The sequence below is a fragment of the Azolla caroliniana genome, unplaced genomic scaffold (genome assembly GCF_043228905.1).
Source record: "Azolla caroliniana isolate FFs.n. ecotype wild unplaced genomic scaffold, voAzoCaro1.0.p SCAF_18, whole genome shotgun sequence".
NCBI lineage: Eukaryota > Viridiplantae > Streptophyta > Polypodiopsida > Salviniales > Salviniaceae > Azolla > Azolla caroliniana.
The window spans coordinates 12,251,190-12,265,641 of record NW_028230453.1 but is presented as its reverse complement, the minus strand read 5'-3'; the positions used below and the strand labels follow the sequence as shown (position 1 = coordinate 12,265,641).

The window sequence follows — 14,452 nt, the reverse complement described above, 5'->3', positions numbered from 1 at the left end:
ACAACCCAAAGGCCTTCAGGAGAAAGGGAAAGAGAACCTGGTGTGTCGACTGAGGAAAAGCTTGTATGGGTTGAAGCAAGCTCCACGCCAATGGTACAAGAAGGTTGAATCCTTCTTGATGGAACATCAGTTCCAGAAAACACAGGTTGATCATTGTGTGTTCGTCAAAAAGTACGATGAAGGTGACTTCTTAATTCTCCTATTATATGTGGATGACATGTTGATAGTCGGACAAGACACGACGAAGATCAGAAGCTTAAAGAAAGCTTTGGGCAAGTCATTCACCATGAAAATCTTGAACCGGCAAAATAGATCTTGGGGATGCACATAGTTCGGGACAAAATTTAGAACTTAGTGATGTGTTTGTCACAAGTGAAGTATGTGACAAAGATCTTGGAGAGATTCAACATGTCAGAAGCGAAACCAGTCGGCTCTGTGTTGCCGACAAACTGCAAGATGAATGCAAAGCAATGCCCGAGATGGGAGAGGGAAAAGGCTAAGCTGAGGAAACTACCATATGCCTCGGTCGTCGGCAGTTTAATGTATGAGTAATCCAAGCATTTGTATGAGACCAGACATAGCATTTGTTGTGGGAACAGTAAGCCGATATATGAGTAATCCAAGCAGAGAACATTGGGCAGTCGTCAAATGATACTTAGGTATTTGAATGGCACTTCGAGGGTATGCCTTAAGCATGATGTCGGAAAACCTATTCCCAAAGGGTTTACCGACTCGGATATGTCGGGGGATGTAGACTCAAGTCGATCCACACCAGGATATGTGATGAGCTATGCAGGGGGGAGCAATGTCGTGGCAGTCACGACTTCAAAAATCTGCGGCCTTGTCGACCACAGAGGCAGAGTATATGGCAGCGGTAGAGGCCGGTAAAGAGTTGATCTGGATAAGAAATTTCCTCAGCGAGTTGGGAATGAAGAAAAGGGAGTTCTTGCTTCATTGCGATAGCCGGAGCACATCTAGCCAAGAATGTTGCGTACCATTCCCAAACCAAACATATACAAATGAGGTATCACTGGTTGCGGGAGAAAGTGGAAGAAGGAGAGATTGCCCTTATGAAGATCCATACTGATTACCATAGATTGACCCATGCGTGATATGTGCAGTATTCAACATCCGTAATATTCGTAATATTCGAGAATATAAAATCACTCCAAGAATATTATAAAATCATTCATTTTTGGAAAATAAATTTACATAATAAAAATTATTTAATTCATTAAGAAAAAGGAAAAATCACTAATTAATAGAAATATGGAAGGTCTTCAAAATCACACTAACATATGAAAGAAAAGTTTTAATTAATTCGATTATGAACCATTATATTCTAATTCCTCACTTCTAACTTTTTTCTAAATTTAAGAGTCTATACAGTATCATATTCATCATCCATATCTTCAAGCTCATCACTAATATCCTTCTAAGCTTCTTTTTCATCAATAGTTTGGTTTTGCATTCTCAAAAGCCTCTCATCATCTTCTTCTTTGTTGATCATATCTAATGTTGCTTCAATTAGGCATAATCCCATTTCCTTATTCTTCTAATGAGACAATGATTTGTATGTATGTAAACCAATTTCTCAACATGAGCCTGAGTCAATCTATTTCTTTTTTTTGTATGTATCGATGAGAACGTACTCCAATTTCTTTCACGAATTGCAAGTCTTTTTTAATTTGGAGTCCATGCTCCAAATGTTTCCCACCACTTAATTGCATCATGCATTCTAGTTGGATCATTTGCCATAGGAATTTGAAATGCATTTTTTTGTCGAGTTCTATAAGCATAGAATTCATCTACTTAAACACCACATAGAGCTATATCACCATTAGTATACCGCATAATAGTTTCCATCCAACTTGTATTGACCTCATCAATATCTTGATTTTTTTCTCTCCAAATTGGCTGCAAAATAAAGCCAGTTGCATACAATGGTGAATGTAGCATTGTATATCTTTGCATACATATTCCTCGAATTTCATCAAGCAATAAATGCTCTACATCTTCAATGTGGTTTATTTCTTCTATCATACGATGAGTACATTCATAAATTAAACCCATGGTTGCAACTTCTCTATTTGCCAATCTAAGAACTTTTAGGATTAGATTGCATATCTTTACTATCTTCTTTATATTTGCCCAAAAGGAAGCATCAAGTATAATTGAAACTATTTTTTATCCTTTCCATTGACACCATTGTTCACTAACCACCATTCTTCTTTATCCACCTTTGGCTCTATCATCCAATAAGTTTGACAACATGATAAAACTATAGGCAAATCTAGTAGTGGAAGGCTTTAACAATTCTCTCTTACTAAACTTAAGAAACATTGCTAGAAAATATTGTTTTCGTGTAATAAACACGATTACCTTTGTAGCTAATTTCAAAACATCATGAACCCAAGCACATTCTCCAATATCTTCAAACAACAAAGCAAGGCAATGACATGTGCATACAGTAAAAAAGATCATGGGCCACTCTTTCTCTATCATCCTCCTAGTTACCACACAATTTGTTGCATTGTCCATACAAACTTGCACAACATTTGATGGGCCAATATCAAGAACAACATTTGATGGGACAATCTTAAAGATATACTCTCCCGATTTATATTCTCCACTAGTGTCAACTGATTCTAGAAACACTATGCCATGTGCAAAAGTAACCATGACATTAACTATAGTTCTATTCTTGGTATCTAACCAACCATTGCTCATAATAGTGCATCCAACGATTTTCCATTTTTCTCTAATTTGCATAATCTCATTTTCAACATATTTCACATCTTCATTCAAGTGCCTTTTACGTAATTGATTAGGAGATAGTGGCTTATAAGAAGGCCTAGGAAGTGCTACAACTTTTATTAATTCACAAAAATATGTACTTCCCATTTTTACATCCGGTATATCCTCTACAAAAAAAATCCTCTTGATTGCTTCATCTGCATTTTATCAAGTTGCTTTTACCATAACACTTTCAAGGGTTCAACATTGTCTACGTTCATCTTTTTACTTGTTGATGCATTAACAAAAGATGATGAAGGCATTTCATTGATAGATGTTGATTCCACATTCACATCAACATTTGTGTGACTATTTTCAGCATTGCATTCCATTGATGATTCACCATTCATGTCAACATTTGCACAACCAGATACCATTTTTTGTACTTCAGCTTTTATGACAGCATCAATTTGATGACATTTGTCAACACCTAAACCTTTCAAGCCCAACAAGTGAGCTCTAATTCGAAAGGGACCACTAACAAATACATGGTGGCAATGTTTGCATTGAACGACAAGCATACCCTTATCAGGTTTTCTCCTAACGGTCACATGATTCCATTCAAAGTCCTTTTGCTTCACCATTTTAGTAAATAAACCTTCAGTTGATCCTAAAAGAGATTAATTTGATACATAAAAATGAATTTTAACTTTCTGATCCAAAATGTTTATTAATCCTACCTCTAATTAAAATCTAATTATGATTGGATAATCCTACAATTATAGCATGAAGAAATCATGGAAGATTGGACAACATTGAGATGAGAAGAGAGACTTACCGAGTTTTGGCAAATCCCTAATTTTTAGGGGACAATATGCAAAAAGAGGTCTCAGGTAAGAATGTATGTGTTACAGACAAGGCAAGGACGTAGACAAACCCTAAATTTCAAGGAACCGATGTTTGCCATTGTTCGTTATTTCAATTATTCCTTGCAGGTTGTTCCCTATTCGCTACTCGTCGAATACTTTTTTTCCAAAAAACAAATTTAGGGAATGTTTATCCTGGGCCAGACTAGCCACAAACACAGGGTTTCCTTTAGGATCACTTCACCAAAGGGGTGGTTACGGGTAGGATGTTAACTGGCACATATATGATTCTAATCTGACTATTTCCGGATCGGTTCTGGAATGGTAATATAGACCAATTGATTAACACACGTAGGATATTAAACTAAGCACAAACGGTCATAGAAAAGATACGCAATACTGAATTCCAAAAACAAACTTGCATTACTTCCGTGTTCATTACATTGCTTTCTAGATCCTTTTATAGGCCTCCAGTTCTGATAAGAAAACGATGCCATATCGGCAACCGGCTACGAATCGGTCTGGATGCGGATCGATACAACTATTCCGGATCCGTCTGTTCCTATTATAATTATAACTAATTAATAATCAATACTAATATCCGTTGGCATGCCTTTCGGCGTCAGATCATTGCTTGAGTCAAGTGGGAACTGCTGAGGTTTTGGACTAGGAGGAGGAGAGTTTTAAGGCTAATAAGAATATAAATAGATTATAAGAAAGACAAATAGGAAACTCATGAATCACATGAGTATAGTGCATTAATCAATATTTAGATAAGAATATGAATTTAGATTAAAAGACAAGATATAGAAACCTCGTGAATCCCATGAGTATAGTTTATTAATCGGTATTTGGAATCATATTCAATTTCCAAATATTCCCCCCACTACTTACATCTTACTCTCATCCTTATATAGTGATGGGAGAGGCTAAGCAATTCATGTTTTTTCTATGGACTCCATGCTTTTTCTATCTATAGACTATATGCTTTCTCTAACATGCTTCGTCTAAAAGTGATCATGAGTTTTCTAACCTCATGTGTTTTTAATCAACTATAGTGTTCATGCACGCTAGATATGCATGTGTAGTTTTTTTCTATCATGTGTTTTTCTTCTAACTAAAGTTTTTTCCTTAGAAAATATGTGTGAAGTAACCTTTCTATGTGGGATATCTATTTTTTAAACACTCATGATGTGTTAGTATAATGGTAAGCCTTTAAATTATTAACATGGAGGTATAAAGTTTAAATCTTGCCCTATGTATGTAATACATATTTTCTTCTTTTTCTTCATATTATTCAATCGGTTATTTTATACGGTTTTTGTGTACTGTACAAATTACATTACAACACTCGCCCCCTCCGAACCCGCAGATCCTCCGGTATGTGCCGAAATTGCTGGTGTTTGTTAGTATCCGTCATTCCTAATACCCTCTATTTCTCCCACTCTGTGGACTTTGTCTCTCAATTTTGAGCACGTCCATTCCTTCCAGCCAAACCATTGTCGCCATCTGATCCACCATATTCTTCGGTCACTCTTTGCATTGCCATGACCGGTTATCATGGCTCATTGTGCTCCTCTTGAGCATAACCCTTCATGTATCGTGCATGTGCCCTCTAGATCCTTATGTGGCCATACTTCATGCTTCCCACTTCGTCCACCTTTGTTGTATAATCTCACGTTAGAGTTGAGGATCTTCATGTTTGAGCCCTCCTTTGTCGAGATCTCATCCTCGGTAACACTCTTCAAATCGGCTTGCCCCGCTTGGTCCTTGTCATCTGTGGTAGTGCCTTTGCTTGGCCTCTTCCTTGTCTTTATCAACGTTGACTCATTTCCGGATCGGTCTCCTCTTATCGGCTTTCGGCTAGATCGACTTCCATTCCAATTCGTATTCAGCCGGATCGGACTCAGTTGATTGGTTTCAACCGAGTTGGCCCCCTTCCGGGTTGAGTTCGACCGATCGGTTTCGGTCTGACTTGGCTTTCTTTTCCTCGTGTATACCAGTCACAATCAGTTCAACCACCGATTGAGTCAGATTAGCTTCTTTCCGGATTGGTCTCGTCCGATCGGCTTCCAATTGGAATGATTTCCATGTGGGTCAGGCTTGACTGATCGGATTTCGGCCGAATTCACTTCTGCCTGGTTTGGCTTTCGTTTAGATGGGAATTCCAGACGGATCATCTTCCATCCATATCATCTTTCAATCCTTCCTTTCTTTCCAATTTCTTCATCTTCATCAAACTCTACCTCGCCACCACCTTCCATCTCTTCGGTTTCATGTTGGCTCTCATACACAACTGTCAAAATCTCCGGAATAGGTGTGGAGGAATCCCTATGTCTTTGATCAATCACAACCATGTTGTAGTTGTCACTCACATTGGCTTGGTCTTCCACTTTCCTGTTGCCACCTTGTTGAGCGAGCAAGCTCAACCAAATCTGAATCAACTGAATAAGCTAGAGCCGGAACGAAGAGCCGTATCGGTGTCCGCATGGTATCCGGAACTAGGGGCCGGATCGGAGAGCCGGATCGGATTGAAACCGGTAGGCAGTTGGAGGCCTACGGATCTAGCCTAGTACATAGACATAGTTTTGGGAGTTAGTACTAGTCACTCGTATGAGCATTGAAGTACCTTTCAGTACTTCTATCAATCCTTTATGGACTTGTATAAAAGTTCTCTCTGAGAACATTCTATGTATACAGAGGATTATTATTTTTTAATTGAGTTTATGTTCTGCTCTCTCTCTGCCTCTCCCATGTATTCTCTGTGTAAGGCCTCCATTAAACCTTCTTCTCTATATCTTGTTGGTATCCGACTGAGCCGGTTTGTCATACGCTTCTGAATATTAACTTTCACATAGTATCAGAGCACGAGGGTTGAGACTCCTCTCCAGCCGACAGATGCTTTCGAAGACAAACACTAACACCCGGTGAAGAATAGAAGAGAACCAAGATGGACAGAGGCATGGCAAGTTCGCTTCCCATAGAAAATATCCACCAGAGCAACTATGCATCCTAGTCATATAGAATGCACCAGTAGCTACTAGGGTGTGGTTACTGGAGCTATGTGGAAGGAAGGAACAATGTAGCACTGGAGACAGCACACAAGGACTTCCCGGCATGGGAACAAGGAGTGAGCAGATTGTTGTACTGCCTCGCATCCTGTGTGCACGATCAGATGCTCGGCTACATCAGGGATGCAAAAACACCGAAGGAGGCCTCGGAAAATCTTCGAAAGATTTTCATTGCAAGTACCACAACTCGTAAGTTGTAACTCCGGCAGAGAGATATGTTCGTTAAGGAGTACACCACCAAAATAAAGGAGATTTGTGACACGCTTGGGTCCCTCAATGTGACAGTGGACGAAGAAGAAAGGGTAAAAATCTACCTTGGTGGTCTAGCACAATGGTACATGCCAATCCGAACAACGATCTGCACCCGGGAGAAGCCATTGTCCTTCTTCAACCTGCAATCGATGCTGATGGTTGAAGAAAACCATGCGAGTGGGTCGAGGACCACTCAATTGAACAACCAGATGTTGTACACGGAGGTGGACCGGGCCTGTGGGCGTGGAGGACAAGGTGGGTCGGCACGCAATGGAGGCAACTGGCAAGAACAGAAAGGCATTGAGGCCAACAGCAGCAGTTCTGAATCCTCCACAAGCAGGGGGAGTCAAAACGGCGCCAAAAACCGGAAAGGTAAGCTTGACATAGAATGTTGGTATTGTGGCAAGAAAGGCCACAGAGAAAGCAAGTGCTTGAAGAAGCGTGCCGATTCGAACAAATCTAGATACGATAAGGCTGGACAGGGAAACCGGCAAAGCTAGCACTACGTAGAAGGATCGGAAGGATCCGGAACCGGGAAAACTGGACAGGGGCCAACGTTTGTGATGAAGCACAAGGCTAACTCGATGAAGAAGACTACTTCCAACGTAGAGGAAGTATGGTATGTTGATTCCGGAGCCTCAAACCACATGAAGAGCCACGAAGAGTGGTTCTCGTTTTTGGAGAAACCGAAACAACCGGGAATCGTCGAAACTGAGACGACACCCCTCACTCGATTGTGCATGTTCGAGAAGTCCCCTTAAGCCATGTTGGACAAAAGGGAAAGCTAATTAACATACTACATGTTCCAACAATCACAAAGAACCTGGTGTCAGTCGAAGAAATCGTTAGCCAGGGAATGTAGGTGCGGTTTACGCACCTCGGAACCTCTAGGAAATAACGCGGAATATTGCTCGGCCACAACTGAGTCTTGAATCACTTCTTTAAGAATTAAACACAAAAATGGGGTTGGATATTAGTACACGTACACACATGAACAATAGAGAGTACACAAGATGTTTACGTGGAAACCCTAAATGGTACAATCAAAGACTCAAAGGCATCGACCTCAAGCTCTATATCTTCACCAACCGGCAGTTGCAACAGAGTATCGATCTGTGTCTCTCTCACTCTCTATACAACAGTTATGCACATACAGCAATATGACAACACTCTCACTTCTGTGATTGCCCTAGGTCATATTCATACTCATATAAACTTAGGACTATTTACAAATATAGCCTCAATAGGCTTACTCAAAACATATTTACAAATATATCTTCTCTTCCCGTTCTCACCGGGTCCTCTTCATTCCTAACCGGATCCCATCCGGAGGGACCAACTTCCCAACAATCTCCCCCTTCACTCCGGCATGGGATATCTCGTCAACCCGGTCCGCTTTCGGCACACGTCTAGCTTGTCGGTTGTCAACACCTTGGTCAGCATATCCAACCCGTTCTCCTCCGTGTGAATCTTCGTCAGCACGAACTCTTGATCTTCTACTCTCTCCCAGATCCAGTGGTACCTCCGGTATATATGTTTCGTCCGGGAATGGTAGGTCGTGTTCCTCGCAAGGTGGATGGCACTTTGACTGTCACAATAGAGTTGGTATTCCTTCTATGAAGTCCTTCATCCAGATTATCTCCTTGCCGGTTTCCACAGTTGCCATGTACTCCGCCTCCGTGGTTGACAACGCAACCGTCTTCTGCAGCCTCGACTGCCACGAAACAGCTCCCCCTGCATAAGTGATGACATATATCCGGATGTAAACTGGTTGGTATCTGCATCAACCAACATATCTGAATCGGTGAAGCCTTCCAAGAGAGGTTTACCGGAGCCGAATCTGACGCACATACTTGAGGTTCCTTTCAAATACTAGAGTACCCACTTTACCACATTCCAGTGCTCTCTTCCAAGATTGCGTATCAATCGGCTCACCACTCCGACTGCATATCCAATATCCGGCCAGGTATATACCATCGCGTACATCAAGCTTCTGACGACAGAGGCATATAGTATCTTCATCATATCCTTCTTCTCCACCTTTGTCCTCTAGCTTTGTTTTCCGGATAGCTTGCAGTTTGCTGGAAGTGTCGATCCAACCGGCTTGGTCTCTGACATGTTGAATTGTTGAAGCACCTTTGTTACCTACTTCTCATGTGACAACCACAATAGCTTCTTCGACTGGTCCCGGATGATGTGCATTCCCAATATCTGTCTTGCCACACCCAAGTCTTTCATTGAGAAGGTTCGATTTAGAGCCTTTTTTAGCATCCGTATCTTGACTTGGTCTCGTCCGACGATCAACATATCATCCACATATAGGAGGAGTATCAGGAAATCTCCTCCGTCAAATTTCTTCCCAAACACACAGTGATCGGCCTACGTCTTCTGGTACCCTTGGTCGGTCATGAAGGAGTCGAGCTTCCAATACCATTTGTTGGGATATGTCCCTCTAGTGGGAGGAAGATCCGACCGTCCGGAAAGCCGACAATCGAGGAGCTGAGTTGATGAGCGACTATACTTGTAAATAGTCTAAGTGTGCGCTCCATGTGGGCTAGGTATGTAAATAGACGGAAAGTTGTGTAAGTATATATGCAACTAGGGCAAACTTTATGATATGTACAGAACTTGTAGTGCACGGTATAGCGAAAGAGAGACACAGAGAGAGAGACAGAGAGTACGTGTGTGAGCCGCGCCATAGCTATGTGAATAACAACAGACGCAAAGGGCCCTATGTGGCTGATACACTCGACAGAGTGTTGTAATCATCTTTGTATTGTATATCCACTATCCATAGTGAAGATTTTGTTCCCGTGGTTTTCTACCGTTTTAGGGTTTCCACGTAAATCTCTGTGCACTCTTGTTTATCTTGTCTTTCTAGCATTTCTATAATTCGTATTTCAGCATTGTCTGTTTATTGTGATTCATATTCCGCACCGATTCCTCATCAAACCGGTATCAGAGCTTGAGGTGCAAGCATGGAAGGAGGTGTTAGCGGTTTCCTAGGTATGATAGTTCTGAACTCACAGAACTATCCAGACTGGAAGATAAAGATGGAAGACCTTCTCATAGTAAAAGACTTGTACGAGCCAGTCGACAGAGCAGAAATATGCAGGGGGTATTGGAGTCAGACTGGAAGCTCCTAAACAGAAAGGTCGTGGCCACTATTCAACAATGCGTTGATGTAAGTGTCCTTTAGCATGTGGCGAACGACACAAATGCTTATGAGATGTGGCAGAAGTTGTCGGGTCTTTACGAGAGGAAAAACGCACTAAGCAGAACCTCACTAATAAGAAAAATCGTACGGCTGAAATACAGAGACGGTGAGAGCATCGTCGAACACATCAGCACATATATGGGGTATGTAAATCAACTTGTTGCGACCAAGTTTCCCCTAGATGATGCAATGCAAGCCATCTTGCTGATGTGTACTTTGCCGGAAAGCTGGGAGAACCTGGTGGTTACTCTCAGCACCTCCTGTCAAGAAGAGAACTTGTCTTTACAGACGGTGAAGACAAGCATCTTAAACGAGGAGGCAAGGAGGAAAGACAAAGGAGTCCTATCCCAAATGGAGTTGAATCTGACTCAACATATAAACAGAGGAAGAGACCAGCGAAGAAGAAGTCCACAGCGAACGGGCAAATCCCACGCCAAATTGAAGTCCAAAGGTAAGCATGTGTGCTTTTATTGCGGAAAACCTGGACACTTCCAGAAGGACTACCGACACATGAGAAAAGACAAGAATGTCAGAAATAATGTTGAAACTCGGAAAATTCCGGATGAAAAGAACACTTCAGCCATTGCTATGAGCAATGAAGAACTCTTGTTCATTTGTGAACAGACGAGTGCAAATCTTGCGAGTGAAGATTGCACGTGAGTGATCGACTCCGGTGCATCCTTCCATATTACTCGGTCGAGAGAGTATTTCTCGACTTACATAGCTGGGGATCATGGTTATGTAAAGATGGGTGATAGTGGAGAGTGCAAGATAACCGGAGTCGAAAGTGTATGCTTAACGACATCGACAGGGTGTCGACTGACGTTGAAGGATGTTCGACACGTCCCCAATATCAGACTGAATCTGATATCGACTAGAAGGTTTGACGACGAAGGCTACAGTGGTAGTTTTCCGAATGGCAAGTGGAAGTTCTGCCGTGGAAATCTTATAGTGGCTCGAGCACAGAAAGAAGGCACATTATATACGATGGATGCCCGACTGTGCAAATCGGAAGTAAACGTGGAAGCTGACTCGGCAGGGGACATATGGCATAAGAGGCTAGGCCACATGAGTGAGAAGGGAAGGCACATATTAGCTGACCAAAAACTTCTGCCAGAAGTCAAGGGAGTGCACCTGAAGAATTGTGTCGACTGCTTAGCCGGAAAGCAGAACAGGGCGGCATTCCACTCGAGACCACCGTGGAGAAGAGAAGCTGCACTGGAACTAGTGCACACAGATGTGTGCTATGTGGATGCCCCATCGCATCAAGGAGGACAGTACTTTGTAATGTTTATTGATGACTACAGTCGGAAAACATGGGCCTTCGTACTGAAGTTGAAGGATGAAGTATTGTCTGTTTTCAAGGAGTTCCAGGCAAGAATTGAAAGAGAGTCAAGTCGGAAACTGAAGGTTGTCCGAACTGACAATGGTGGCGAGTACAAAGGGCAATTCGAAGAATATTGCAAGTGCCAAGGTATTCGAATTGAATACACAATACCAAAGACCCCAGAGTTGAACGGGATTGCAAAGAGGATGAATCGAACGATCATGGAGAGAGTGAGGAGCATGCTCTCTCATGCGAAACTGCCGAAATCCTATTGGGCTGAGGCGATGTACACAGTTGTTTATCTGATCAACAAGTCTCCCTCGATACCTCTAAAGCGTGATGTCCCACAGAGGGTGTGGACAGGGAAGGATGTCTCCTACCAACACCTGAGGGTGTTTGGATGCTTGGCGTATATGCATGTACCAAAGGATCAGAGGTCAAAGCTCGACAACAAGTCGAAAGCATGCATATTCATGGGATACTCGGAAGATGAGTTTGGCTACAGGTTGTGGGACTTAGTTGATAAGAAGGTAGTGAGAAGTCGGGATGTCATCTTTCTTGAAGATAAGAGAATTGAAGACTGGAAGCAACAGAAGTCAGAACCGACTCCCCAGTCAACCTCGACTACTATCGACTCAGGCCAAATGTGTTGTCACCGGCAGCTGTAAGGAGACAGCTGGCCGACAGAGCCGAATCCAAGTCGGTCGACTCGGAAAGACCGACAAACTATGAGTCAGAGTTGGCAAACCTGCTAAAGTCAATTGAGGAATATGAGTTGGAGTTGTCCAACCTGGAGATGCCGATTGATGAGCAGAATTCTGAGCAAAGAGAAAAGTTGGCAGAGACATCCGGAAGAGAGCCAATAGTGAGTGGACAAAGGTACCCACTCAGAGAAAGGAAGGCACCGATTACATATGCCAGTCAATACATCCTCTTGACTGATGACGGTGAACCGGAGTGCTATTAAGAAGCCATTGCCGACGAGAGCAGAGAAAAATGGTTGAACGCGATGCAAGAGGAAATGGAATCCTTCCACGCGGATTACACTTACAACCTAGTAGAGCTGCCGAAAGGTAAGAGAGCACTCAGGAATAAATGGGTCTACAGGGTCAAGACTGGAGAAGTCGACAACGAGCCCAGGTATAAAGGCCACATAGTGGTGAAGGGTTTCCAACAGAGGAAGGGTGTCGACTTTGATGAAATATTCACACCAGTCGTGAAGATGACATCCATACGAACTATTTTGAGCATAGCGGCCAGCATGGATCTAGAGATCAAACAGTTGGATGTCAAAACCGCATTTCTGCACGGGGAGCTAGAAGAAGAAATCTACATGCAGCAACCCGAAGGCTTTGAGGAGAAAGGGAAAGAGAACCTGGTGTGTCGACTAAGGAAAAGCTTGTACGGATTGAAACAAGCTCCACACCAATGGTACAAGAAATTTGATTCCTTCATGATGGAACATCGGTTCCAGAAAACGCAGGTCGATCACTGTGTGTTTGTCAAAAGGTACGAGGAAGGAGATTTCTTGATTCTCTTGCTATATGTTGATGATATGTTGATAGTCGGTCAAGATGCAAGGAAGATTGGAAGCTTGAAGAAAGCTCTTGGCAAGTCATTTGCCATGAAAAACCTTGGACCGGCAAAGCAAATCCTAGGAATGCACATAACCCGAGATAGAGCTCGGAAGGTGCTATGGTTGTCACAACAAAAGTATGTGACAAAGATCCTAGAGAGATTCAACATGTCCGATGCAAAGCCGGTCGGCTCCATGTTGCCGACAAATTGCAGACTGAATGCGAAGCAATGTCCAAAAGGGAAGAAGGAAAAGGCTGAGATGAGGAAGATACCATATGCCTCAGCAGTCGATAGTTTTATGTACGCTATGGTCTATACGAGACCGGACATAGCATTTGATGTGGAAGCAGTAAGCCGATATATGAGTAATCCAGGGAGAGAACACTAGACAACAGTGAAGTGGATACTCAAGTACTTAAAGGGCACCTCAGGGGTGTGCCTAAGGTATGGTGTCGGAAAACCTGTACTGGAAGGTTTTACCGATTTAGACATCTCAGGAGATGTCGACTTGAGCCGATCCACGTCAGGGTACATGATGACCCATGCAAAGGGAGTAGTGTCATGGCAGTCACAACTGCAAAAGTTTGTAGCCTTGTTGACTGCAGAGGCAGAGTATATGGCAGTGGTAGAAGCCGGAAAAGAGCTGATCTGGATGAGAAATTTTCTCACCAAATTAGGCATGAAGCAAAAGGAGTTCCTGCTTCATTGTGACAGCCAAAGCGCCATACACCTAGCATAGAACGCGGCATATCACTCCCAGACCAAGCACATACAGAGAAGGTATCACTGGTTACGAGAGAGAGTCGAAGAAGGAGAATTTGCTCTTGAGAAGATCCATATTGACGAAAATGGATCCGACATGCTGACGAAGAACCTGCCTATGGACAGACTCAGAGTTTGTGGAGAGAATACAGGACTGACAGATTTCCTCCCACAGGAGTGAAGGGGGAGTTTGTTGGGATATGTCCCTCCAGTGGGAGGAAGATCTCACCGTCCTGAAAGCCGACAATCGAGGAGCCGAGTTGATGAGACCGGAATCGTGTAAATAGCCAACTCGGGAGACTATACTTGTAAATAGTCTGAGTGTGCGCTCAACGTGGGCTAGGTATGTAAATAGATAGAAAGTTGTGTAAGTATATATGCAACTAGGGCAAACTTTATGATGTGTACAGAAGTTGTAGTGCGCGGTATAGCGAAAGAGAGAGATAGAGAGTGCATGTGTGAGCCGCGCCATAGCTGTGTGAGTAACAACAGATGCGAAGAGCCCTGTGTGGCTGATACACTCGACAGAGTGTTGTAATCGTCTCTGTATTGTATATCCACTATCCATAGTTAAGATTTTGTTCCCGTGGTGTTCTCCCGTTTTAGGGTTTCCACATAAATCTCTGTGCACTCTTGTTTATCT

At 42.7% G+C, this 14,452-nt stretch overlaps 1 protein-coding gene across 1 annotated transcript; it reads right to left on the bottom strand.

Annotated features, from left to right (window-relative positions):
* Nucleotides 1-2,754: 2,754 nt before the first annotated feature.
* Nucleotides 2,755-3,582, bottom strand: LOC147852425 (uncharacterized). The gene is made up of 2 exons (XM_087334251.1): nucleotides 3,575-3,582; nucleotides 2,755-3,406 (listed from the first exon to the last, which is right to left on the bottom strand). Exon 2 carries the CDS (start codon nucleotides 3,378-3,380, stop codon nucleotides 2,976-2,978), a length of 405 nt encoding a protein of 134 aa, XP_087190377.1. The 5' UTR covers nucleotides 3,381-3,406; nucleotides 3,575-3,582; the 3' UTR covers nucleotides 2,755-2,975.
* Between the last annotated feature and the right edge of the window lie 10,870 nt (nucleotides 3,583-14,452).

Bases quoted from the DNA above. Each gene is read 5' to 3' on its own strand.
- LOC147852425 (XM_087334251.1), bottom strand. From the start codon at position 3,380: ATGGTGAAGCAAAAGGACTTTGAATGGAATCATGTGACCGTTAGGAGA.